This window comes from Bos mutus, chromosome X, assembly GCF_027580195.1.
Source record: "Bos mutus isolate GX-2022 chromosome X, NWIPB_WYAK_1.1, whole genome shotgun sequence".
Taxonomy (NCBI): Eukaryota; Metazoa; Chordata; class Mammalia; order Artiodactyla; family Bovidae; genus Bos; species Bos mutus.
The window spans coordinates 107,709,145-107,736,108 of record NC_091646.1 but is presented as its reverse complement, the minus strand read 5'-3'; the positions used below and the strand labels follow the sequence as shown (position 1 = coordinate 107,736,108).

General features: G+C 40.9%; 1 protein-coding gene across 5 annotated transcripts in view; it reads right to left on the bottom strand.

Moving 5' to 3' along the window:
* MID2 (midline 2) overlaps positions 1-26,964 on the bottom strand; it is a 102,940-nt gene that overhangs the window by 16,294 nt on the left and 59,682 nt on the right. For all 5 annotated transcript variants that reach the window (XM_070365656.1, XM_070365655.1, XM_070365657.1 and 2 more), the window contains exons 4-5: positions 16,389-16,496; positions 14,861-15,009 (exon numbers count right to left, since the gene is read on the bottom strand). In XM_070365656.1, the coding sequence (XP_070221757.1) occupies positions 14,861-15,009; positions 16,389-16,496 (257 nt within the window). The remainder of the gene's footprint in view (positions 1-14,860; positions 15,010-16,388; positions 16,497-26,964) is intronic.

Here is a 26,964-nt window from a genome sequence, read left to right as displayed (position 1 = left end):
ATACTATATTTTGTTTGATCTTTTATAACATTTACATTTAATTTTATTGCTCTCTAGTTATATAATGCTATGCTAGTTTTATCTCCCTAACTAATTGTAAGAGTCTCAAAAGCAGGATCCGCATTTTATACCATGGTCCCTAACACAGTGTTGGACACATAGTGAATAAGTAATTATTGAATGACTAACAACACCACCACAAATGGTAACTTTCACTGGGCATTCAGTATGTATAAGACACCATGCATGCACTTTACACACATTATCTAAGTTACTCCTTACCATAACCCTGTGTAGCAAATGTTATTTCCATTTTGTAAATGAGACATAGTAAGGTTAAGGAACTTGCTCAAGGTCACACAACGGTCAGAAAAAAAGAAATATAACTGAACCCATGTTCACTGGATTCTAAACTCTATACTTAACCATGTAGACAGTTACTTTAAAAAAAAAAAATTAAGGTATATTTTTACATACCTCAGCAATTCTCAAAAATTTTTCCACATCAGAATTATCTCTAAGCTTTGATTGAAACATACATATTTAGGCCCTGTGCCTGACCTGAATCAGAGCCAGTGAGAATTCTTGAGCATGCAAATAACAGTATGGAAAGAAACATTAACTTGGCAACAATATGCACCTTAGAGTGGAGAGAAGAGACACTGAATGTAGGACGACCAGAGAGGAAACTTGTATGGTGAACTAGTTTTAAGGGGATGAGGAGTTAAACAAATACATCTCCTCATGCACGGATACCCTGTTACACATCTACGACAATAGCTTTTGGCTGTTTCTGAAAATAGAGATGTTGCGGGAATAAATTTCAGGCCAGGATAAACAAGTGAAAGACTAATGTAATGAGAGCCCCTGAAGCATTTTAGGCAGAGGAGTGATGAGTGCAAATTTATATTTCAAGAACAATACTCCAGCTGCAGTGGATGGGCTGGAGGGGGTCAAAACCAGAGGCAGATCAGGTTTTTCAGTTGTCTGGGAATGAGCAGAAAGTAAAGTGGTGACAGAAGAAGTATAGACAAATAAAACAGAAAGTTAATTCATAAACATGAAAATGAATAGCCAACAAATATATTTAAAATCCCAACTACATGAGAAATCAAAGAAATGTAAAGTAAAATGAGATAGCATTTATAATTATAAATAAATGCATCATAGCAGCTTTTCATGTCTCTATTAAATAAGCCTACATATTTTTATTAGGACTGAAAATGATTCAGATTTTGGAGGCCAAATTTAGCATTACATGTGAAAATAGGTTCAAATGTAAATATTCTTTGATATTACAGTTCTAATTCATAAAAATTTTTTAGTCTATGAGTTTGGTTTTAATTCTTAAGCCTTATGATCACATAATTTACAAAGTTTGTGCTGCTGGTATATCTCCTCTAATTTAATCCTTCTAACTGAATTGGCTAAAGCACCATTACTAATCACACATATACAGCAGTTCTACAGTTGTATGTTGTTTTTGGATAGCTGTTTAAAAGACAATTCTGAATTATAACTTGGTCTGACTTAGTAAAGCAAAGTTTGCTACTGTATCTTGTCACGCTGAATTTTAAAAACAACTGACCTTATAGATTATCTATAAAAATGGATAATCTATAAAGAGCTTAAATATTCTTTATTTAGCATTATATATAAACCACACTAAAATGCCTTTCATTAACTAAAGGGCAACATTTTAGATACAGAGAATTTTAATTAAATTGGCATGTACTGTGCTTAGTCACTCAGTCGTGTCCAACTCTTTGCGACCCCATAAACTGGAGCCTGCCAGGCTTCTCTGTTCATGGGATTCTCCAGGCAAGAATACTGGAGAGGTTTGCCATGTCCTCCTCCAGGGGATCTTCCTAGCCCAGGGATAGAACCCAGGTCTCCCACATTGCAGGCAGATTCTTTACCATCTGAGCCACCAGGGAAGCCCAAGAATACTGGAGTGGGTAGCCTATCCCTTCTCCAGGGGAATCTTCCTGACCCAGGAATCAACCTGAGGTTTCCTGCATTGCAGGCAGATTCTTTACCAACTGAGCTGTCAGTCATTAGTAAGGGGGAAGGAAAAGCTCTCTCAGTTAAAATTTTATTTTAACTGAAGTCCTGGTTCTTAATACATAACAATGATTAATTGTGAGGAAGAATTTCAGACCCTGTGAGAGAGACCAGTGAGAAAGATATTTAGGTTATGTAGATTATTCTCAAGCCATACCAGAGTTAGCTATCTATTCCACCTACCACAGAGGCTATACTTGAGCCCATGAAAATAAGATTTAGATATAGAGAGCTAGGAATCATCAACAGCTAGATGGTAACCAAAACCCTAGGAACTACAAGTCTGCAACAGGGAGAATATGCAATAAGAAAAGAAAACAGCTTAAGACAGAAACACAAAGAACAACAGCATTAAGGGGATAGGTCAAGGAAGAGTTGCTCACAGAGGCAAATGAAACCAGATATGTAGAGGGAAAACCAGGAGTGTTCTCAAGCTAAGGGCAGAGAAATTTCAAGTAAAAATGGTCAGTAGGGACAAATGCTAAGAGACCAAGCAAGATGAAACAGTAAGATAAAACAAAGAAATGTCTATTATAATTCAGCAACAAGTTATTCATCAGGTGACCCTGAAAAGAATACTTTCAATAGTGTGGTAGTGGCAGAAGACATTTCAGGGAGTTGAAGACTGAGTGGGCATGATAACATACAGTGGTCTCAATATGTTTTATCTCTGCTCTCATGAAATTCCACTTAAATGACAGTCAAAGGGAAAAAAAAAAAACACCGTGAACCCACAAAGACAAAGGGAATGGAAAAAGAGGTGCAAGTAAGATATTGTCAACAAATGTTTGGAAACTAGAAAGGGAATGGATGAGTGGTAACCAACCACAGAGCAGAGAAAGCTGGATCAAGAAGGCAACAAGATGAAGCTGATTTAATGTCACAGACAGTTGAAGGTTTGCATGAGAAACAGCTACACTGTCAGATCCACTCAACCAGAGACTATGCCTCTCTCATCCTGATGCCAAACTAAAAGCAGTCTTAAAATCCTTTCCCTGCTGGGCTCCTGGAATAGTGGCAGTCAGACTTGTACCCTTCATTGCTCCCCTCACTCCCAGAAGCAGGAGATTGGTGGGTTCCTTCCAGGGCTAACTAAGCCAAGAGAAAACACCAACAGAACTAACACATACGGGGTCCACTCAATAAAAATCTAACATCCCGCCTTAAAATCCTATAGCAAAGCTCACCAAGCAACAAAATGTTCTCATTCTCTCAGATATTCCAATCACCTTTTAGTGCTTAAATTCAAAAAGGCAGCGAAAAGCTCCCCAAACATTTAGGGAAAGACAGAAACTAACAGAGAAATGGAACATGGAGGAAACCAAGACAATGCAGTTTAGAAGACATTTTTAATGATCATTAATATCATCAGGAAGATAAATACAGTAAGTCCCCTACATACAAACCTTCAAGTTGCGAACTTTCAAACATGTGAATGTAAGTTCCATCAGCGTCAGGTGTGAGTGAAACTGTAGCTTGCCCTCCATCTCTATTGCTGACAATCCTTCAGCCCTAACATCTCCCACCTCCTCTCCCTCTTCCAGTCAGTAACTCTCACCTGTTCACTTGATGCCAGCCCCTGTATGCCAGCTGTTGTACTGTTCTACTGTACTTCTCAAGGTACTGTACTGTAAGATTAAAAATTCTTTGTTTTTTGTTTGTTTCTATGTATTATTTATGTGGAAAGTATCACAAACCTACTACAGTATAGTACTGTGTAGCCAATTATGTCGGAGAAGGCAATGGCACCCCACTCCAGTACTCTTGCCTGGAAAATCCCATGGACGGAAGAGCCTGGTAGGCTGCAGTCTATGGATTCGCTCAGAGTCGGACACGACTGGGCAACTTCACTTTCACTTTTCACTTTCATGCATTGGAGAAGGAAATGGCAACCCACTCCAGTGTTCTTGCCTGGAGAATCCCAGGGACGGGGGAGCCTGGTGGGCTGCCGTCTCAGGGGTCGCACAGAGTCGGATACGACTGAAGTGACTTAGCAGCAGCAGCAGCAACAGCCAATTATGTTAGTTGGGTACCTAGGCTAACTTTGTTGGATGTACAATTTGGACTTATGAACATGCTCTCAGATTGGAACTCATTCGTATGTAGGGGACTTATTGAAGTTTGTATACATAAAGCAAGGACAGAATGCTAAAAAAGAAGCAAGGATCAAGAAAGAGGTCTTATTAATAAAAATATGAATTCTTAAATTAAAAATGTAATAGAAGCATTGAATGAAAAATAAAGGAAACATCTTAGACCTAGAAGATAAAGTCACGGAAAGTAGTGAAGAACAAAAGTTAAAATTTTACATAACCTCCTGCTCATTCTGCCTCTGTAACTCAGCTTGCTCCTTGCAAAGTCTGGATCACTTAGGTCATGTAGTCTCAGAAAGTGGGGACTTACAATACTAGGAACTGGAGCTTATCTCACTCACCCTTGTCCAGATCTTTGCAATTGCTCAGCCCCTGAAAACCTGCTTAATCATGCCTGTCTGTGGAAAGGTCAGGCATCCCCCTCCCCATCTTGACTCCTGTTCCCATGCACAGGAAACCCCTTAGTTTAAACCAGCCTATTAGCAGCTAGTGTTGCCCACTAGTCTGTCTATAAAAACTCTGGAACCCATTTGTTCGGGGCTCAGAGCTTGGCAATGGCAACCCACTCCAGTGTTCTTGCCTGGAGAATCCCAGGGACAGAGGAGCCTAGTGGGCTGCCGTCTGTGGGGTCGCACAGAGTCGGACACGACTGAAGTGACTTAGCAGCAGCAGCAGAGCTTGGAGTGTTAACTCCTCCGGGCCCGCTGATGTAATAAACCTGAATTCTCCAGCTCTCTGAGTGTGGTGCTTGGTTTCTTGATTACTGGTTTCTGCCACATTTCTGGAGGCCCCAGTGAGATTCCAACCACACCAGCTGCCAGACTGGTGGCTCGGTCGGGCTGGAGTGAAGGAAGCCACTTCAAGTGGAATTGAGTGGAGAGACAAACAAGGAGGTGCACCACCTGATGGTATTTTGGGTTCTCTTTTGCACAGGCGTTCTGACTCTCCAGATGGCCAAGCCCTGACTGGACTCATTGGCGGGACAGACCAACACACCAGGAATGGCCATAGGATCAGGTAAGGCCCTGGGGCCAGTCCCCAGGCAGGTACTACCCCAACAGGTAGAAGAGGAGACTGATCACCTCCTTGGAGCTCCCAGGAAGGGAGCATCAGATAGGGAACTCAGGAGAAGAGAGGCATTGTGATAGCCTCTGGATGATTGCGAGTGCATGATTGCTGATTAAATGGAGTGAGAGAAATTTTTCATTTTGGAAACTGCAAAACCAATTCTTTTTGCATATGTAATTAAAAACAACTAGCTTGTTAAAAGGCCTGCCTAGGAAAAAACTTAAAGTTAACACTTTCCATGTCCTTGAAATACACAGCCCACTCACTTTGCCTGAGATCTCAGCCTTGGGCAAACTAGAACTTCAAGCAAAGAAAAAAAAAAAAGGGGGGTCAAAGAGATATTTTAAATCTCAAACAGAAAACTATAAGATCTCTGTCAGTCTGTCTGTCTGGATTTATGTATGTCTCAGTGTATGTCTTTGTTTTTTTCTGATATTGCTGAAGTTGTAAATGAGTTCTAATTTAATTGGCCTAAAGAAAAGTAAGTGCTTACAAATCAAACAATTATAAATACAAGAAAAATTAACCTAAATAAATGTCAGATTCATGAAAACCGGGAAATATTCAATATTAAATATCTAGTATTAATGTCTGTTTGCTAATCTAATAAGGAAGATGTATGTTTTTAATAAAGAAGATATAAAAAATAAAATTACATTTTATAAAGGAAAAAGAAAGTAGATCTGACTTACAGGTGGCTGTTACAGAAAGTTTGTGGAAAGTGGACCCTGAAAAAAAGTTTTGTGCAAGTTTAAAATAAATTTAATTAAGTTTACCTAAATGAGTTTAAAGTAAGCTGGTACAAAAACTTGAATTTTGCCTTTCTCTCTGATAAGAGGACATACTTTCTTCAGATGGTAAACTGCTTTTAATGATAGATTTATGTTTCTTTACCTCTTAATTGATCTGTTTTACATTTACCTTTGAAATCTTTTGTTAACTTTGGCTAAGTGAATAACCATTATTTCACAGTAACTTATATGATCCTACCTGACTGAGTGTTATAAACCCTTTTGACATTTATTGACAAAACTTCCTAAATAACTTGACTTCTAGCTAACTTTGGGATGCTTCAGAGGGCCCCTGAGACATCCCAAAGAGCTATTAAGCTACCTTGGTTTACTGGACATGTTAAATTACATGGGAAGTACTTTAAAGGGATGAGAAATCTTTTCAGGTTAAAATGTATGGTTGATGTTACAAATATCGATATCCTAAAATTGTGTAAAATTCATATAGATCTGATATGCCCTGATAAAATATGGTCAATTATAATTCTAGTTATCATATTAAAGTGTTACATATCACAACAATGACCAGGTTTCTTGGTCAATTGCAATTGGTCAGATTTAAAACATGCCTTCTATGGTTTTACTCTCATGCCTTTAGAAGAATACTGCTAGTTCTTCAAAATTTATGGAAAAGACTTTCTAAGATTAAGCAGATAAACAAATTTTGTTATTAACAGTAAGCTGGTACCAGACTAGAATTTGGTCTTCTCTCTGTTTAGAGAACAAAGTTTTCTTAGAATGCAGCTTTTGATAACAGATTATGATTGTCTTTGCCTTTAAGTGATTTATATTTGTTCTTAAAATCTTTTTGTTACTTTGGTGAAGTAAAAAAACATTATTTACGATTATGGTACATGTAGACAAAGTTCATTCTGCTTCTACAAAAAAGTAACCCCTCACAGTTAGACTTTTGCTATCTTGATGTCCTTAAAACATGGCAATAGTCTGCTCCTAAATCAGGGAATTAAAAATGGATAAACAACAGCTAAAAATCCAAGAGCCAGGGCTATGGGAAAACCAAGATGGCCACTTGGCTTTTCCCGGCTCCCTGACAGACCTCATTTTTATTTGATGGGCTAAAGCCTTCCCTGGCTACAGTGTTATGTCCTCACAATGAGTTCTCCAAAAAAAAATATGTTTCACTGAATATTAAGTTCTAGTTTTGTTAATTAAGGTCTGTGCTTACTAAGACTCACTTCTGAGATAGTTCCTTGTTATGTTATAGTGCTATGTTATATTGTTAATATGTTATATGTTAATGTTTTATATGATAATGTTATATGTTAATATATTATATATAGTATATATATGTAATATGTTATATTGTTATGTTATGTAATGTTATATAAAGATGATGCTGTGAAGGTGCTGCACTCAATATGCCAGCAAATTTGGAAAACTCAGCAGTGGCCATAGGACTGGAAAAGGTCAGTTTTCATTCCAATCCCTAAGAAAGGCGATGCCAAAGAATGCTCAAACTACTGCACAATTGCACTTATCTCACACACTAGCAAAGTAATGTTCAAAATTCTCTAAGCCAGGCTTCAACAATACGTGAACCATTAATTTCCAGATGCTCAATCTGGTTTTAGAAAAGGCAGAGGAACCAGAAATCAAATTGCCAACATCTGCTGGATCATCAAAAAAGCAAGAGAGTTCCAGAAAAACATCTATTTCTGCTTTAATGACTATGCCAAAGCCTTTGACTGTGTGGATCACAATAAACTGTGGAAAATTCTTAAAGAGATGGGAATACCAGACCACCTGACCTGCCTCTTGAGAAATCTGTATGCAGGTCAAGAAGCAACAGTCAGAACTGGACATGGAACAACAGACTGGTTCCAAATAGGAAAATATGTCAAGGCTGAATATTGTCCCCCTGTTTATTTAACTTATATGCAGAGTACATCATGAGAAACGCTAGGCTGGATGAAGCACAAGCTGGAATCAAGATTGCTGGAATATCAATAACCTCAGATATGCAGATGACACCACCCTTAAGGCAGAAAGTGAAGAACTAAAGAGCCTCTTCAAAGTATAAGAGGAGAGTGAAAAAGTTGGCTTAAAGCTCAACATTCAGAAAACAAAGATCATGGCATCTGGTCCCATCACTTCATGGCAAATAGATGGAGAAACAGTGGCTGATTTTATTTTGGGGGGCTCCAAAATCACTGCAGATGGTGATTGCAGCCATGAAATTAAAAGATGCTTACTCCTTGGAAGGAAAGTTATGACCAACCTAGACAACATATTAAAAAGCAGAGATATTACTTTGCCAACAAAGGTCTGTCTAGTCAAGGCTACGGTTTTTCCAGTGGTCATGTATGGATGTGAGAGTTGGACTGTGAAGAAAGCTGAGCGCCAAAGAATTGATGCTTTTGAACTGTGGTGTTGGAGAAGACTCTTGAGAGTCCCTTGGACTGCAAGGAGATCCAACCAGTCCATTCTAAAGGAGATCAGTCCTGGGTGTTCATTGGAAGGAATGATGCTGAAGCTGAAACTCCAATACTTTGGCCACCTCATGCAAAGAGTTGACTCATTTGAAAAGACCCTGATGCTGGGAAAGATTCAGGGCAGGAGGAGAAGGGGACGACAGAGGATGAGATGGTTGGATGGCATCACTGACTCAGTGAGCATGAGTTTGAGTGAACTCTGGGAGTTGGTGATGGACAGGGAGTTGGTGATGGACAGGGAGTTGATGATGGACAGGGAGTTGGCGATGGACAGGGAGTTGGTGATGGACAGGGAGGTGATGGACTGCATGCTGCAGTCCATGGAGTCCCAAAGAGTTGGACACAACTGAGCGACTGAACTGAACTGATGTTATATTGCTAAAAGGTTTAATTAAGTTATTTAAAAAGATACTCTAAGATTGTTTCTAAAGCTTATCTCAGTAACCAATCTTTGGATAAAGGTCAGATGCTCCATGATGTACAACCAGGAGATGAACACTTGGCTATAATCATTTAACTGACTCAGATGACCTGGGATATACCAGGCTATACCCAATGAAAGTTCTTGACTTAAATTCTTGTTTGCAACCTTACTAATAACCGCTAGCTATATTATTTTCTATGTAGCCTGCTTCAGAAGATTATTTCTTACATTACCAAATGTATGACTGAGCCTGTGATAAAATGCTGATATGCAGTTCCATATGAGATCAAGAATTGTAATAGTAATAGTGTAATTGTAATTGTAATAGTGTAACTCTAGATATGGGAAGAAGCAACAAGAGGAAATATTTTCCTGGACCAAGAGGCTAGTAAGACAGGTATGGTCCAGAGACTTTCACTACTTACAAGGCCTGGATAGTGACAACACACATTGAGTGGCCTCTCAATGGAATCCTTGTTAGACCTGGGAATGAGCCCTCCCAGCACCGTGGGACACAATGACCATGAAATGCCCCCAAAACATGGTCAAATATATGGCTATGAAGGGGCCCTGCTGACTGAAAGTTGGCCCGTGCCAGCTGCCTCTACAAAGATTAAATCATGACCACTATAAGATGTTGACCTTCAACACCACCTTAAAAGGAGTTCAGGGTGGAGACAAAAAATAAGACACTCTGTGCTCTGGGAAAAACAAAAACAAAACAAAACAAAACAGGCCTTCAGATAGTCAGATGTTTTCAGTAAAGATTTTTATGAGTCCAAATTCTTGCATCTTCTCATACTTAGAGAAACACTAATGTCACGAATCAATGCCTGGACCTGGTTCTCCTGGCTAGCCCCCCAGCAGCTTTTCTACATCTATTAATCTTTGGGCCATATATCTTTAATTTTCTTGTTAGGTTTGTTTCTCCAAGTAGTAGTACAACAAGAATATCCCCTGGCCAACACCCAGACAGTGCTAGAATGCTGCCTTATCATTCTGTGGACTCTCATCTCCCTCTGTAAATGCACCCTGAGGTCCTCAGGCTATTCTCCCTTTGAGATCTTATATGGGAGACCACCCCCAGTGATAAAAATAAAAGCTCAAGGGAGACCACCAACAACTAGCTGACCTGGAGATGTCCTGACACCTTTCAGCCCTGGAAAAGTCTTCTGCCATATTGCCCGAGAAACCTTAGAAAGGACACCCATTCCTTTGGGCAAGTGGGTTCATCCCTATCAGCCAGGAGATGATGTATGGGTTAAAGATTAGATTAAAAAAAAAAAAAAACAAAACACTTCAGCCAGTTTGGACAGGCCCTCACACAGTTATCCTGGCAACTCCTACTGCTGTTAGTTATACGTGTCATCCCTTGGATCCACCACACCAGAGTCAAGAAGGCAGCTACTTCCTGTGATGAGAACACCTGGAAAGCAGTTTAGGACCCCAAAAACCTCCTCAAGGTCCAGTTCCAAAGACAACGGCCCTCACCCATGAAGGACACTGAGCCCTGCTCTAGTTACTCTGGAAGCTGACTAGTCAACACACAGCAGAAGTATGGCAAAACCAATACAATATTGTAAAGGAAAAAAAAAAGAAGCTTGAAGATTCTTCATCCTTGCTCCAGCCACACTCCAGCAGCTGACTGGTCAATGCACGGCAGAAGCTTGAGGATTCGGCTATCAAAATATCGATGGATTTTCATTGTCAATGCTGGCCTCTATCCCTAATTGGTATTATTGCTGGGCTCTTTGCTACAGGACCAACTAGACTCCTTGGCTGAGGTGGTTTTACAGAATAGGAGAGGGCTAGACCTACTGACAGCTGAAAAGGGAGGACTCTTCCCCTTCTTGAATGAAGAATGCTGCTTTTATGTAAACCAATCAGAAATAGTCAGGGACATGGCCCAACAGCTAAGGGAACAAACCATGAAAAGGAGAGAGAAACTAGCTAATTCCTGGGATGATTGAAACAATATCTGGATGTCACGAGCTGGGCATCGTGGTTTCTCCCTTTAATAGGTCCTCTCTGCATGCTCTTTGCAGTGCTCTTGTTTGGCCCTTGTATTCCCAATGCAATTACCCAGTTCATAACCTCATGGATTGAATCCATAATGTTATAAGTGGTAATAGCTCAATATAGCCCCCTAAATGATAGGGAGCTCTGAATGTCTTACCAAAACATGAGATGATGCTTTCTACAAGTGACAGAAGCATTGAGAGGGGAGAATGAAGAGGAAAAGTTACAATTTTACATAACCTGCTTGTTCTGCCTCTGTAACTCAGCTTGCTCCTTGCAAAGTCTGGATCACTTAGGTCACCACTCTCAGAAAGTGGGGACTTATAATACTAGGAACTGGAGCTTATCTTGCTCACCCTTGTCCTGCTCTTTGAAATTGCCCTGCCCCTGCAAACCTGCTTAATTATGCCTGTATGTGTAAAGGTCAGGCATCCCCCACCCCATCTTGACTCCTGTTCCCACACACATGAAACCCCTTAGTTTAAACCAGCCTATTAGCAGCTAGTGTTGCCCACTAATCTGTCTATAAAAACTCTAGAACCCCTTTGTTCGGGGCTCAGAGGTTAGAGTGTTAACTCCTCTGGGCCCGCCAGTGTAATAAACCTGAATTCTCCAACTCTCCGAGTGTGGTGCTTGGTTTCTCAATTACTGGTTTCTGCAACTGTAGAAAAAAAGATTTCTTAAAATTAGAGGGAAAATCTAGGGTGTCCGAAATCTGGCTCATAAGAGTCCCAGAAAGAGAAAAGGGAGAAGAGGAGGAAGCCATTGGCAAATAATAAAAGACAAATTCCTAGAACTAGAAGTCAATAGTCTTCAAATTGGAAAGACTCACTTAGTGCCCAACAAAAATGAATAATAAAAGACTCACACCAAGACATACATTGGTGAAATTTCAGGAAAAGTGGCTTAAAGATAAGACCTTCAAAGCTTCAGATATTAAAATATATGTCACATTCAAAAGATCTAAAATCAAAAAACTAGTGGACTTCTCAACACAACGTGGAAGCTAGGAGACAATAGAGCCATGGCTTTCAAAAATAAGGAAATGTTTTTCCGATCTTTCAATTTAGAAAATAAATTTAAAATATTCTTTAAACAATAAATTTTCAAAAATGTATTTCCCTTGTACTCTTTCTTAGGAAGCTAAGGGAAAATTTGTTCCAGAAAAATTAAGGTAATAAAATGGTACATGAAGGGGCAATCAGGTGGTATCTGATGGAGTCCCTAAGTAAGAACACAGCTGAGAAATCAAGGAGACTAAGCTGGTTGAAGTTCTCAGGGCATATGACTAGAGAGGACAATGCACAGAGAGAATTCTGAGAACTGGAAAGGGCTTTTGCCCCTAGTATTCAACAAAATACTGATCAACACATGCATTTGGGGGAAAGTGTCCAATGCCAGAGAAAGAGCCATCCAAAAAAATTAGAGGGGACGAATACTAATGCTTTCACAGGCCCAGGAATAGTGTATGTTCCCACTGGCCAGACCAGGAAATCTCATGATTCATGGGGCACTTGTTAAAGTACTCAGAAGGGTCTTGCCTCAGTAGTGGGGAAAAACTTCCCCTGACTAAATACTGCTTTGATCACACCCAACAAATTTTCAAAGCAAGACCTGAAAGGAACAAGCTATTTTCAAGTAATTTAACTGTGTCCCAGAACAAAGTTTAGGAATATTTATAGGAATACAAAAATATACAGCATCCAATAAGATAAAATTCACAATGTTTAGCATCCAATAGAAAATAACCAGACATACAATGGACAGAGGATCCTGGTGGGCTATATATAGTCCATGGGGTCGCAAAGAGTCGGACACAAGAGACTGAGCACCGGCACACAAAGAGGCAAGAAAATTAAACCCATAATGAGGAGAAAAAAGTAAGTAGTTGAAACTCACCCAGATATTAGAATTAGACATTAAAGCAATTATTATAACTGTATTCCATATGTTCAGAAAGCTAGAGAACCCTGCTAACTTCCTGCTCATGCTCAGCAAATGACTTTGCCTCCTATTTTACAGAGAGAGGAGTAGATATGAAATGATAAATTCTTTAATTTCTCATACCAAACTGATGGGCATACCAACATCCACATCCATTACTTGGCTACATACCTTCTTTTTTCCATACCTTCAGTTTTGCCCATCTCTAGCTGACCTCACATCCACTTTTAAACTCATTCATGTCTCTCCTATCTAAAAAAAAAAAAAATTTACAACCTTCCTTTATCTCATACTCTTTCTAGTTATCACCATATTTTCTCTTTCCCTTTACAGGAAACTTCCTGAAAGAATTTTCCTTTCTTCACCTCTAATTTACTCTTCTTAAACACTTAAAAGTTATTTATATTAAGATAACATGTATGTGTGCTCACTCAGTCGTGTCTGACTCCTTGCGACCCTATGGAGGAGCCTGCCAAGCTCTTCTATCCATGGGATTTTTCAGGCAAGAATACTGGAGTGGGTTGCCATTTTCTCCTCCAGGGAATCTTCCCAACTCAGGAATCAAACCCACATTTCCTGCGTCTCTCACGTTGTCAAGCTGATTCTTTACCACTGAGCCATCTGGGAAGCCCCAATTAAACAGTCAAATATTGCTAATAGTAATACTGCAAGAAGTGGCAATCTCCTCTCATCTGCAATTTCTGCTCTCCAATAATAAGAATACTGAGTATTTTGTACTGGGAATTATTTTTTAATTAATTATTTTTGGCTGCACTGAGTCTTTGTTGCCACACGCAGGCTTTCTCTAGTTGTGGTGAGCAGGGGCTACTCTCTAATTGCGGTGGCTTCTCTCATGGAAGCCCCCTCGTGGCTCAGACGATAGAGTCTGCCTGCAATGCGGGAGACCTTGGTTTGATCCCTGGTTCAGGAAGACCCCCTGGAGAAGGAAATGGCAACCCACTCCAGTATTCTTACCTGGAAAATCCCATGGACGGAGGAGCCTGGAGGGTTACAGTCCATGGGGACGCAAACAGTTGGACACGACTGAGAGACTAATGCTGCTCTTGTTGTAGGGCATGGGATCTAGGGTGCTCAGTCTTCAGCAGTTGCCCCAAGGCATGTAGAATCTTCCTGGAACAGGGATTGAATCCATGACCCCTCCATTGGCAGGCAGATTCTTAACCACTGGACCAGCAGGAAAGTCCACATGCTGGGCATTATTCTAAACCTTTATGAATATTAACTCATTTTACCCTCACAAAAACTTTATGAGATAGGTACTATTATTATTTGCAAATAAGAGAATGAGAATGAGACTCAGAGAGGTTGTGTGACTCCCCTACGACCAACCAACTAGTTTAAGGTCAGAGGCAAGATTCAAACCCAGGGAGTCTAGTGCTATGGTCTAGACTTAGGTAGGGCATGCATCTATGTATGTGGCCAAAAGTTTCTCTGCCCCTAAACCAACACCAACATAGAAAGCTCCAGGCCTGACTAGGTAGCATAGAGCTGTGGCATCGCTAGGGTGCATGGTTGGCTGTGTATTAGAAGAACTGGGAACATACCGTATAGCACAGGGAACTTTGCTCAATGTTATGTGGCTCTGAATGGAGGGGAGCAGTTTGGGGGAGAATGGATACATGCATATGTATGGCTGAGTCACTTTGATGTTCACCTGAAACTATCACAACACTGTTAACTGGCTATACTCCAATACAAAATAAAAAGTTTTTAAAAAATCACTTTGGAAAAAACAGAATAAAACTGGAATTCTTCAACATTTAAAAAAAAAAAAAAAAGAAGAAGAAGAACTGGGAGGTGGCAGAGAGAGAAAGGGGCGTCAGAAATCCACAGGGCTACCTACCACACTGAGGCTTAGTAAGTAGCCAGCTGGCAAAATCTTCAGGTGGCAGTGGCTACAAACATGCCCGAACTGAATTAAGTGACTTTAAGCTGGTCCCTTTTCCTAAGAGGAGGCATGTTGAAAGACCATAAGGAACTCACCTCTCAGCGATATTTTTTGCAGACTGGAGAAACCGTGCCTGGTCATTTTCTTTCAGGATATGCTCGGCTTGGTTGATGAGGACTGTTGACCGTTCAAGACACTGGCGGCAATTAGCAACCTGCTGTGCCAATTTTCTCAGTTTCATAACCTTAAAGAATTAGCAAAAGAAAAACAAGATAAACATATCCAGTGCTTAATTAAAAATGATAAAACAACATGAAGGAGATCTGCTGCAGTGATTCTAAAAATAAGACTTTTGAACATCCCATGGTCCCTGAACTGACCACTCTCCTTCTCCCCCTACTCTCCATGTCTATTTTGCCAACTCCTCCCTCCACCCGCTTACTGACCCTGCAACACACTCAATCATACACTCTAAGTTACCTACCTCTTCTTTTATTGATCATATTAATTATTTTGATTATAAAAGCAATGCATGGTCATTATAGAAAATTTAGAAAATAAAAAGTATAAAAAGAAACTCTACCACCTGGAGATCACCTCTGTTGACATTTTATTGTCAATATATTGTCATGTATATGTTTAATAAAAAACACCTCCTTTTTCTTTAAGAGTATCCACATTCATCTGTATATATTTCTCTCTCTAGGCATTCATGCGTACCTGTGTGCTCACAGATCTGTGTTCTCAGAAACTTCAATATCTGTGTTAGTAAGGAACCACCCAGCATGGCACAAAGTAATGGTTATCACTCCAGGCTCTCAGAGCTTCTCCCATTGTACACATAGCATGAGCTCATCATCACTATACTAACCAGCAGACCAATAAGCATAAAATCAGATAGCTGCATGAAGGCCCACACCTCACCTTCTTGATCACGATTCTTCAGTTCCCATGTTAAAAGCCTGGAAGTCTTCTCTCTCTCTCTCCTTCATCCTTTTTATATATATAATCGGTTGACGATTCCCGTCAATTCCTTTCTAGCGATGCCTGTTATGTTCTTCCCTTCTATTTGTGCTGCCACTTTCCTGGGTTAGGCCTTCAACAACTTATACCAAGAATCATTCAGTAAGCCTCATAACTTGATTCCCTGACTTTAGTATCATCATATTCTGATCTACCCTGAATACTTCTGCTATATTTTTCAGTCTTATCCCATCATAAGAAACTGAATAGAATGGTTTCCTTATGCCTTTCAGATTAAGCCCTAAGTCCTTACAATGGCAATCATGATCCTTCCATAGTTCTGGTCCACAGTTCTTTTTGTATTGACTTGGAGTAAAGCACCAAATCTGAAGTGTACAACTCAATGATATTTGCATATACATATACCCATGTAACTACCAACCAAGTCACAATATGAAATGATTCCATCACCGCAAAACTGCCATCATCTTTTCTGAATTCAGAGCCATAGGCCAAAGATTGCTTCTTCTTTGTCTCTCTCCCTAAACCCCCATATCTTCTTGCTTTCATGATCCAAGTTTAAACTGGAATCATTGGAATGAAACTTGGACTTTTGTAAAGTCAACTTGGCCTTGGTCTCACTAAAGTGCTCTGTTTTACCTTTGTCTCTTTGATTTTGACAGCAATCATTTGCTTCCTCTGCTGGATGATCTCTACCAATTCGTCACATTCTTCCATAAGTTTTGCCTCATGCATAGCGGTATTCACCTGCCAAGAAAGTCCAGAGTGTTACATAGTGATTTCTGCCCTTGTCCCCTGCAGGTTCTCAAAGGTTTGGACTAACAGCTAAGCATGCACAACTTCTTCAGTACCTCCCTCATAAGATCCACTCCTAGAAGAAGGGTAGAGATGATGATATTAATGATGCAAGGGCATTGAAGCACCACAGACAGGAAGGTCTCTGGCCTCTGGTATATCATGATGGTTAATGGAAGGCTGGGCAGAAGGACAGATGAGATGGGGGCATATTATTCCCACTGTTCAATTCCCTTTAATCTAGCACCCTGTCCTCCTGTTGTTCTTTTGCAAAGAGAGTACAAAGATATAAGTATGTCAGGGAAAGAGGATCCCTCTCCATAGGCACAAGAATACTAAGGTTAACTTTAAAACAACATATTTCTACCATCCTAATAAAAATGTTTTCAGTTTTCCTTGTTCCTTTCTAATTTTAAAATATATGAATGTTTAGCTCTATCTTCATATTAAGTATATGATTGTGTAGATGTATTTTCACACAGTTGTCATCATGTCTTAATAGATATCTCTTACTCTGGGTTGTCCAGTATCTGAATACCTTTCCTATTTGTGGATACTGACTACATCAAAATATCCTTACTGCAAAGTCAGGATGGGAGGGTGAAAAAAAAAAAAAGCCACCATTCTTCATCGTCTTCCCATGTACTGCCTTCTCCTGCCCATCTCTACTACTGTAGACATTAGATAATATGAAGTCCCTAGCTGGGCTAAAATGAGCACAGAGGATCTTTGGGCTGCCTAAATGTAAAGGGAAAGAAAAAGGAACCAAACTTATGTCTTTTAAGCACTCAATGTATCAAGTACTTTATAGATAAATTATTTCATATAATTATCATAACCACTTTATAATATAGGAGCTATTTTTATTTCCATTTCACAAATGGGAAAACCGAGGCTAAGAGAATTTCAGTGACTTGGTCGAGACTGCCCAGGTGGGAAGTGGTGAGAACAGAATTCAAACAAGATGTGTCAAGGGAAACTCCTGGGCTGGCAAGGTGGGCAGATAAGGTTCAGTTCCATTTCAGCAGCCATCACAGAGGGAAGCTCAATCATTCCAAGAGTCTATTCAAGGATCATTTGAGTAGAGCTCTAAAAAGCTGAGGCATAGACAATGGATTTCTTGAGCAGCAAAACTGAAGTCGTTAGATGTGCTTCATTAGCAAGGTAGGGCTGCATTTTCACCTGCTAGCCCTCTTTAGCAGAGAAGGCAATGGCACCCCACTCCAGTACTCTTGCCTGGAAAATCCCATGGATGGAGGAGCCTGGAAGGCTGCAGTCCATGGGGTCGCTAAGAGTCGGACACAACTGAGCGACTTCACTTTCACTTTGCACTTTCATGCATTGGAGAAGGAAATGGCAACCCACTCCAGTGTTCTTGCCTGGAGAATCCCAGGGATGGGAGAGCCTGGTAGGCTGCTTTCTATGGGGTTGCACAGAGTCGGACATGACTGAAGTGACTTAGCAATAGCCCTCTTTAGAGGGCTCCTTTATGTACTCCAAGCCCAGCAAGATACCTGTCACTAGGCCCCACTGTCTCCTCTCTTACCCTCTAAGGTCCCTGCCGGTCAATTTTCTGTTTCCTATTAAACTGAAATTAAATATGCTTGCTGAATTTCAGCCTTCTTTTGGTTTATTTTCACTTGCCAGAGGGGAAATGCCACAGTGAGAGCTTCCATTTATTCTGAATGAACAGTCCCACTCTGGCCATCCTAATTTTTTTCTCAGACTGCTCACCTCTCCCTAAATTGGTTCTTCCTTTCCAAGGCAGATAATATCACCCTCTCAAAGAATTCCCACTCATGTGGGAATCAGAGATTCATCTAGTGCTCCCTGGATCTCTGCAGAGACTCTTTGGAGACATAAGACAGTTCCTATTTATAGCCGCTGATGGTATAGTACACAGCGGTGTGGTGCCTTATTTCTTTTATTTCAGCCCTTGGAGTAACCTTGACCTAACACTCACTGTATGCCAGGCACTGTCCTGAATAGTTTATATACTAGGTCTCTCAAACATCAAAACAACCCTATGGATCTTTTAATTAAAATACCAGCAGAAGCTTTCTAAGGTAGTGCTTCATCTCTCTAAAAGGATCTATTTAAATGGATGCCATATTATTTGAAAGTGAAAATGAAGGTCACTCAGTCATGTCATGAAGTTTGGGGCTTCCCTGGTGGCTCAGTTGGTAAAGAATCCACCTACAATGCGGGAGACCTGGGTTTGATTCCTGGGTTGGGAAGATCCCCTGGGGAAGGTAACAGCTACCCACTCCAGTATTGTGGCCTGGAGAATTCCACGGACAGAGGAGCCTGGCAGGTTACAGTCCATGGGGTTACAAAGAGGTGGACATGACTGGGTGATTTTCACTTTCATATTATTTGGGACTATTTTGATTACTTTTAATAAAACCAATTCTAGCTTCACCTGAAAAAAAAAAAAAAAACCCTATGAAGGAGGTACCATTAGCCCCATTTTACAGATAAGGAAACCTGAGCACAGAGAAACTGACTTGCTCAAGGCCCCACCCCTAGTAAGTGGCAGAGATGGAATTTGAGCCCAGAGCATCCATCTCTAGGAGTTCACACCTTTAACTATCATACTAAACTGTCTCTCCAGTCTAGTGTAGAAGAATCCTGTCTTCAGCTCCTGAGAATCGTTACCTCTTCTGCACTATCCATCTTTATTTTGTCATTGTATTCTCTTTAGTGTTTTCAGACTATCTATGTTCCCCCAGAAGGCCATGTACATCCATGTCTTGTGCCTTTGCTCAAGACTGTACTTTCACTTAGAAACTCATTTCACTATTTATTTGTTCAACAAAGTTCTACTTATCGTCCCAAACCCAGGTCAAAGATTGTCACTTCTGAAACTTTCTCTCACCTGCTTGGATACAATTGATTCCCTATTTATATTCCCATAGCACTTTATATCGGAGAAGGCAATGGCACCCCACTCCAGTACTCTTGCCTGGAAAATCCCATGGATGGAGGAGCCTGGTGGGCTACAGTCCATGGGGTCGCTAAGAGTCGGACACAACTGAGCGACTTCACTTTCACTTTGCACTTTCATGCATTGGAGAAGGAAATGGCAACCCACTCCAGTGTTCTTGCCTGGAGAATCCCAGGGACCAGGGAGCCTGATGGGCTGCCGTCTGTGGGGTCGCACAGAGTCGGACACGACTGAAGCGACTTAGCAGCAGCAGCAGCAGCAGCACTTTATATGGGCTTCCCTGGTGGCTCAGCAGTAAAGAATCTACCTGCAATGCAGGAGAGGCAAGAGACGCAGGTTCAATTCCTGGGTCAGGAAAATCCCTTGGAGGAGGACACAGCAACCCACTCCAGCATTCTTTCCTGGAGAATCACCAGGGACAGAGGAGTCTGGTGGACTACAGTCCATAGGGTCGCAAAGAGGCAGACACGACTGAAGCGGCTAAGCATGCACACACAATACTTTATATATAATTCTATCATATCATTTACTACCTTATAGGAATTTATTAATTTGACTTTCCTGAGCAAACATGAGCTCTGGAGGCCAGGGGCTGGGTATTATTTGACTATATCTCCAGCACAGTGACTGGCATATGGTTGGTGTTCAGTAAATATTTGTTGCATTGAATTGAATGGAGAGCAGTATCTTACTGCTTGTCAGACATGTTCACTTAGTTACTCAAGTCATCATAACTCAGTATGTCTAAAAACAAAGTCATCATCTTCCCTCTAAACCCAGCTTCCATCTCTGATTTCCTCTTTTAAGTTAATGCTATCATAATTGCACTTGTTCAGGTTCAGTTATCTAATTCTTCCTCATCCCCACATAAAATCACAGCAGTCCCAAAGTCCTCCCCTCCTTTCTTTTCAATCTCACTAAAGTCCTTCTGGTAATACAATGAGGCTCTGAACCAAGGAAACAATAAATTGAAGCCCTCATCACCTTTTATTGAATATTATTATAAAAGCCTCATTGATTCATCTCCCTACCTGCAGAATCTTTGCTTTGCTTTCTTTCATAATCCATCCTATCCCCTGAAACCAGGAAAAATCATCACCATCTTTATCATCAACCAGGCATTAATCATCTCTTGTATGCAATGCATTATGCTCAGGACCTACCCTTAATAAATGTACAATCCAAAAGGGTGATAAGGCTTCAACTTTTTGGCTCCTTGGCCAATTTTATGGGGAAAAACACCTACATATAAAAGAAATCAAGGTAATATAAGTGAAATGTCAATGAGTGATGTAGGCTATAATGTATAGAAATTGAAGGGAAAGATCAGTCTCAGTGGGGAATTGGAGAAAAGATGCCTGAATGAAGCGGGACTTGAAAATGGATAGGACTCAGATTTAAAAGGTGATAAGGGGGAAATTTTGAGCCAAGATAATGAGATTGAACCTTACTTCAGTGAGATTGAACCTTATCAAAAAATATATAGTATCTTTGAAAATTTTGCAGGGGAAGAAAGAAGGTAAGATGGTGGGAGAATAACTATAATAAAATTTCTTAAGAAGATGAACTTGGGTTAATTTAATTGGGGGTAATAGCAAGCATGGGCTTCCCAGGTGGAGCTGTGGTAAAGAATCTGTCTGCCAATGCAAGAGGCATAAGAGTCATGGGTTCAATTCCTGGGTCAGGAAGATCCCCTGGAGTAGGAAATGGCAACCCACTCCAGTATACTTGCCTAGAAAATTCAATGGACAGAGAAGCCTGGTGGGTTACAGTCCCTGGTATTGCAAAGAGCTGGACACAACTGAGCACATACATACATATACACGCAGCAGCACCAAGCATGGGGACAATTTAGGAGGCTCCTGTGATGTGAACAGGGCCTAGCCAAGGAGGGTAACAGGAATTGAAAGGAAAGGTCAAAAACGAGAAGCATCCCTTTGCTTAATAATCTTCAATTAGACAACAAGCTCCTTGAGGAAAGTTTTTATGCCATTTTGTTTCTCCCACTGCAATAGGCACAATGCCTAAACACAACAAACATGAAACATTTGCTGATGGATTTAGCAAAGTGAAAAATCAAAACAGGAATGGAAAACATTAAAAAATATACTACAGTAAATGCATTTTGTAGAGAAAATGCAGGATGAAATGAGAGAGTTTGAGTGTGGTTTGGACAGTTACATCAGGCAAAATGAAACAGCTAGATGCAACTAGTAGAGCAGACAGTTGGCTGAAGAGGCAAAATCCCAAACTCAAGGCAAAGCAGTGACATTAACATTTTTCCATGTCAAGAAGCAGCCCAAAAGAGCAGGGTCCTTAAGTGTTTTCTGAACAGGAAATACTCCAGGGAAAATCTGTCTTTATGATGTAAATAAAACATCTCAAATTGCTTGGAAGGCACTTGAAACCCCTGATATTTTCCTTGTCTGCAGTTTTCTTTGAAAATCCACTGAGGTATTCCACTCGCTTATTAACCCTCAGATGAAAACAACAGGGGTTACTTTTTTCCAACTGGGGTTACCTTGATAAGCATTCTTGGTTGGTTCATTGGTCAGTTGGTTGGTGGTTTGTGGAAGACCCCAGATTTTTATTTGAACTTTGTCCTTTGGTTTAGATTAGCGTGTTTGACTAAATGGCTTTATGTGTGTGGAAAAATCTATCCTCCCTGAAAATCCAACTAGGGGTATATTGTCACCCTGCTTATTTAACTTCTATGCAGAGTACATCATGATAAACACTGGGCTGGATGAAGCACAAGCTGGAATCAAGATTGCCAGGAGAAACATCAATAACCTCAGATATGCAGATGACACCACCCTTATGGCAGAAAGTGAAAAAGAACTAAAGAGCCTCTTGATGAAAGTGAAAGAGGGGAGGGAAAAAGTTGGCTTAAAACTCAACATTCAGAAAACCAAGATCATGGCATCGGTTCCGATCACTTCATGGGAAATATATGGGGAAACAGTGGGAACAGTGGCTGACTTTATTTTCTTGGGCTCCAAAATCACTGCAGATGGTGATTGTAGCCATGAAACTAAAAGACGCTTACTCCTTGGAAGGAAAGTTATGACCAACCTAGACAACACATTAAAAAGCAGAGATATTACTTTGCCAACAAAGGTCCATCTAGTCAAGGCTATGGTTTTCCAGTAGTCCTGTATGGATATGGGAGTTGGACTACAAAGAAAGCTGAGTGCCAAAGAATTGATGCTTTTGAACTGTGGTGTTGGAGAAGACTCTTGAGAGTCCCTTGGACTGCAAGGAGATCCAACCAGTCCATCCTAAAGGAAATCAGTCCTGGGTGTTCATTGGAAGGACTGATGTTGAAGCTGAAACTCTAAATACTTTGGCCACCTGACGCGGAGAGCTGACTCATTTGAAAAGACCCTGATGCTGGGAAAGATTGAGGGCAGGAGGAGAAGGGGACGACAGAGGATGAGATGGTTGGATGGCATCACCGACTCAATGGACATGAGTTTGAGTAAACTCCGGGAGTTGGTGATGTACAGAGAGGCCTGGCGTGCTGCAGCCCATGGGGTTGCAAAGAATCGGACATGACTGAGTGACTGAACTGAACTGTGTAAAGAAAGGGGAGTTTCTGATGTTTTAGACTGAGTCTCAGTGCCAGTCTTATAAGGCCTAAGTATTAGGACACACAGCCCTTCCTGTTAAGCCTCCAGATCTGTTCTGCTCTGTGCTCTCTTTTTTCTTCCCAAAGGCAGCAAGAATTTGACTGGCAAGTTTCTTTCCCATTGCCCACCCCACTCTATTTCCTGTAGTTCTTTTCCTACCTCTTAGTTGAAAGATTAAACCCAGAGTCAGACCTTGTCTTCCCCAATTTCCACCCTTCCCTGACACAAACACACAGATTCTCTGAAGGATTTACAAGGAAATCAATATGTAGGGGTTCACAAAAGCCACCGAGGTTTAAGAGGATGCAAAAATTTGTTTTGGTTAATTGTTTCTATTCCCTATTGAAATGTAAATGGACTAACCTTTTTACCCCTCCCTTCTTTTACAGAGCTTGTTTGAGAGTTTTTTGGGAGAACTCCCATATACTCATTCTTTTGGTCCTTTATCCCTGGGTTTAAAGTTCATCATCTTTCCCTCCAACTCACCCCCAGGAGAAACTTCTCCACTTACACCCTCTCCTTAGCTCAGTTGCATCCATCAGTCCTACAGAGCACCACAATGCAGTTCAGGAGGAACTGATAATTTATGTTCAGGTAGAATAATATGTATGAAGTAGTGGATGAGCCCTCTACCTGCAATGAGCATTTGCAAACTCAAATGCAATTTATTTACACGGTAAGAGAACTCCTTGTTGACATCTCCATCTCACTGTAGTCTGCTCTAAAAGGTCAATGCCAGCCTCTTTTATTTTCTGAAATCTTCTGTCCAAATAGGTCTTCCCCTTCCACCTCAAAGATTTTGAAATGCCAGCATTAAAGATCACTTGGGGGACTTCTCTGGCAGTCCAGTGGTTAAGAATCCAACTTCCAATGCAGAGGACATGGGTTCAACCCCTAGTTGGGGAACTGAGATCCCACATGTTGTGGGGCAACTAGGCCCACACACCACAACTAGAGAGAAGCCACAACTAGAGAAGCCTGCTTGCCGCAGTGAAGATCCCATGTGCCCCAACTAAGACCCAACACAGTCAAATAAATAAATATTTAAAAAACCATTTGGGGAAGTTTTCATTTCAGCACTTACTGAGTGCCTGGGCTTCCCTGGTGGCTCAGAAATGGTAAAGAATCTTTCTGCAATGCAGGAGATCTGGGTTCGATCCTTGGGTTGGGAAGATGCCCTGGAGAAGGGAATGGCTACCCACTACAGTATCCTGGCCTGGAGAATTCCATGGACAGGGAGCCTAACGGGCTACAGTCTATGGGGTCACAAAGAGTCAGACACAACTGAGTGACTAACACTTTCACTTTCCACTTTTATCGAGTGTCTACATCACACACATGGCACTAGGTGGCTTCCTGAGTGAGACCAAAATGATGAAAAAGACTCAGCTTCTGGCCTTCAAGTCACTTATAGTCTAGCGCAAAATACGACTATGAATTCAATTAATTACAATTTAATAAATAGCAGCAGAAGAAATATAATAGGATACAAACAAAGCTGTAGGAGAGCATAGAGAAGGGAAAGTAATTTGGCCTGTGGAAAAGGACAGTCAGGAGATTAGGGAAGGTTTCATGTAGCTGAGCTGGTTTTGAAGGACAAACAAGACATAGGCAGGCAGAAATGAGGTTTAAGGCAAGAGAATTGCAGGCAGAGAGAATAATATGAATAGCATAAGCAAAAACAGAGGCAGAAAAGCAGAGAACGTGTTTGGGTAAAGCAGATCAGCCTGACAGATGCAAGGGAGGGAAATAAGGCTAGAAATGAAGACTGCAGATGTATTCTAGAAAGCTGCACTGTGATTTGGAGTCTCTAAACTTAGCCGGATAAAATGTCAGGATCTTAGCACCATGTTGTTGTTGTTTAGTCACTCAGTCGTGTCCGAGTCTTTGCGACCCATGGACTATAGCCCATGAGGCTCCTCTGTCCATGGAATTCTCCAGGCAAGGATACTGGAGTGGGTTGCCATTTCCTTCTCCAGGGGATCATCCCAACCCAGGGATTGAACCCACATCTCCTGCATTGGCAGGTAGATTCTTTAGAGCTGTGCCACCAGGGAAGCTTGTGTTTAGGCATACATGTTCACATTTGTGGGGTAAATACACAAGGGTGAGATCTAGAGAGTTTTGTATCTTCAGAGAGGGTTATAAGCAAAGCACTATGCTTCATAAAACAAGCAGTAGAGTGGAAAGAATACTGGATGGGGAGTCAGAAGACCCTGTCATTGATCAGTAATATGATATTGGGCAAGCCCTTCTCTCTAGGCCTCATATTTCCATCTTTAAAGTGAGGGGCTAGGAACTGATGATTTCTTCAGTCTTTTGATGATCCAACAATTCTGTGGTTCTGAAGAGACAGAAAGGAGGTTTTTGCCTCATTTCACGTAGGATTTATAGCTCTCTATATAGAATCCCAGGTGCAAGCCTAGATTATACTTCTCCCACTTCTTGCATGTTCTAAACAGCTGCCTTGTGTGGAAAGAGAATATATGGCAGAAAGTAACTAACCCTAAGGCTACCAAGGCTTAGAGTTCTGATCCCTGAGAAGAAAGGATTCTAAAACCAACACAGACACGCAACATGGCACAGGGTCATTCCTAAGGCATGTATATGGAACAAATTGCCCCCTCTCTCTCTCTCTGTTGCCAAGATTTTTGTTAGTTACTCAGGTAAAATAAACATAGAATACATGTGTTGATACATGTGTGTACACTGTATAAATGCTACATTACATGCATTTTTATACTATACAATTTTTTTTCCAAATCAGGAAGGAATTACCCAAAATGTTTGTAACATTTAACTCTATGGAATGTGATTATCTTGAGAGGCAACTGAGAGGAAAAGAAGTATGTGAGCACGTGCTCTCTCTCTATCACACACACACACACACACACACCCTGGTTAAATCATGGACAAGAGCCAGCCTGCTGGAGTGTAAATCCTGGCTGTGTCATTTACTTGTTATATGTATGACCTTGGGCAAATTATATAAACTCTATTTCTCAGTTTCTTTTGTAAAATGGCGGTGATAATAATAGTGCCAACTTCATAGGGTAAGTGGGAGAAGTGAATGAGTTAAAATACATGGAGCAATGAGAACAGTACCTAGCACATCATAAGCACCCACAGCCTGACAGGAAACATGTCTTCAGTTGATGTCCCTGTCTGTCAGAAGGCCTTCCACATCCTGGTTCCCTGAGTCCAATATACTAGGATTCTTACACTTCTAGATGCCCTGGCTGCCGCCTCCCCATCCACACTACTTTTCTAGCTTCAGCACTCCCATCCCCCACCTACCTTTATCCACAACCCCTCACCCACACCTCTGCCACAAAATTAAACTTAAGCACTAAAGGCAGTAGATTGCTTAACTCTGCTTCAGGAATTATTTTTTTTGTCTCCTAAGCTACAGCTACTCCAGTACACGGGACTCAAAATCCTATTAATAGTTTTACATGTCTCCCAGTCCTGAAGGCAGTGACCCCCTGCCTTAAAGTGAACAGATAAAATCCATTAAAAAGCCCTGCTTCATTTAATTATTTTTATCTAAAGGTGATGGAATCATCTTTGAAATGTTGCCCTGTTTTGCTTTAGGAAAAAAAAAAAAAAAAAACAAGGTAGTCTCATCTTCCTTTTCCTTTTATACATTTGAACCTTCCTGACACAAAGGACTGTGGAGGTGGTATGTGTGATGCAGTGCTTTAAAAAAGCAGTCCCCAACCATTTTGGCACCAGGGACTGGTTTTGTGGAAGACAATTTTTCCAAGGAACAGTGGTGGGGGAATGGTTTCGGGATAATCCAAGCCCATTACATTTATTATGCTTAATGGCACCCCACTCC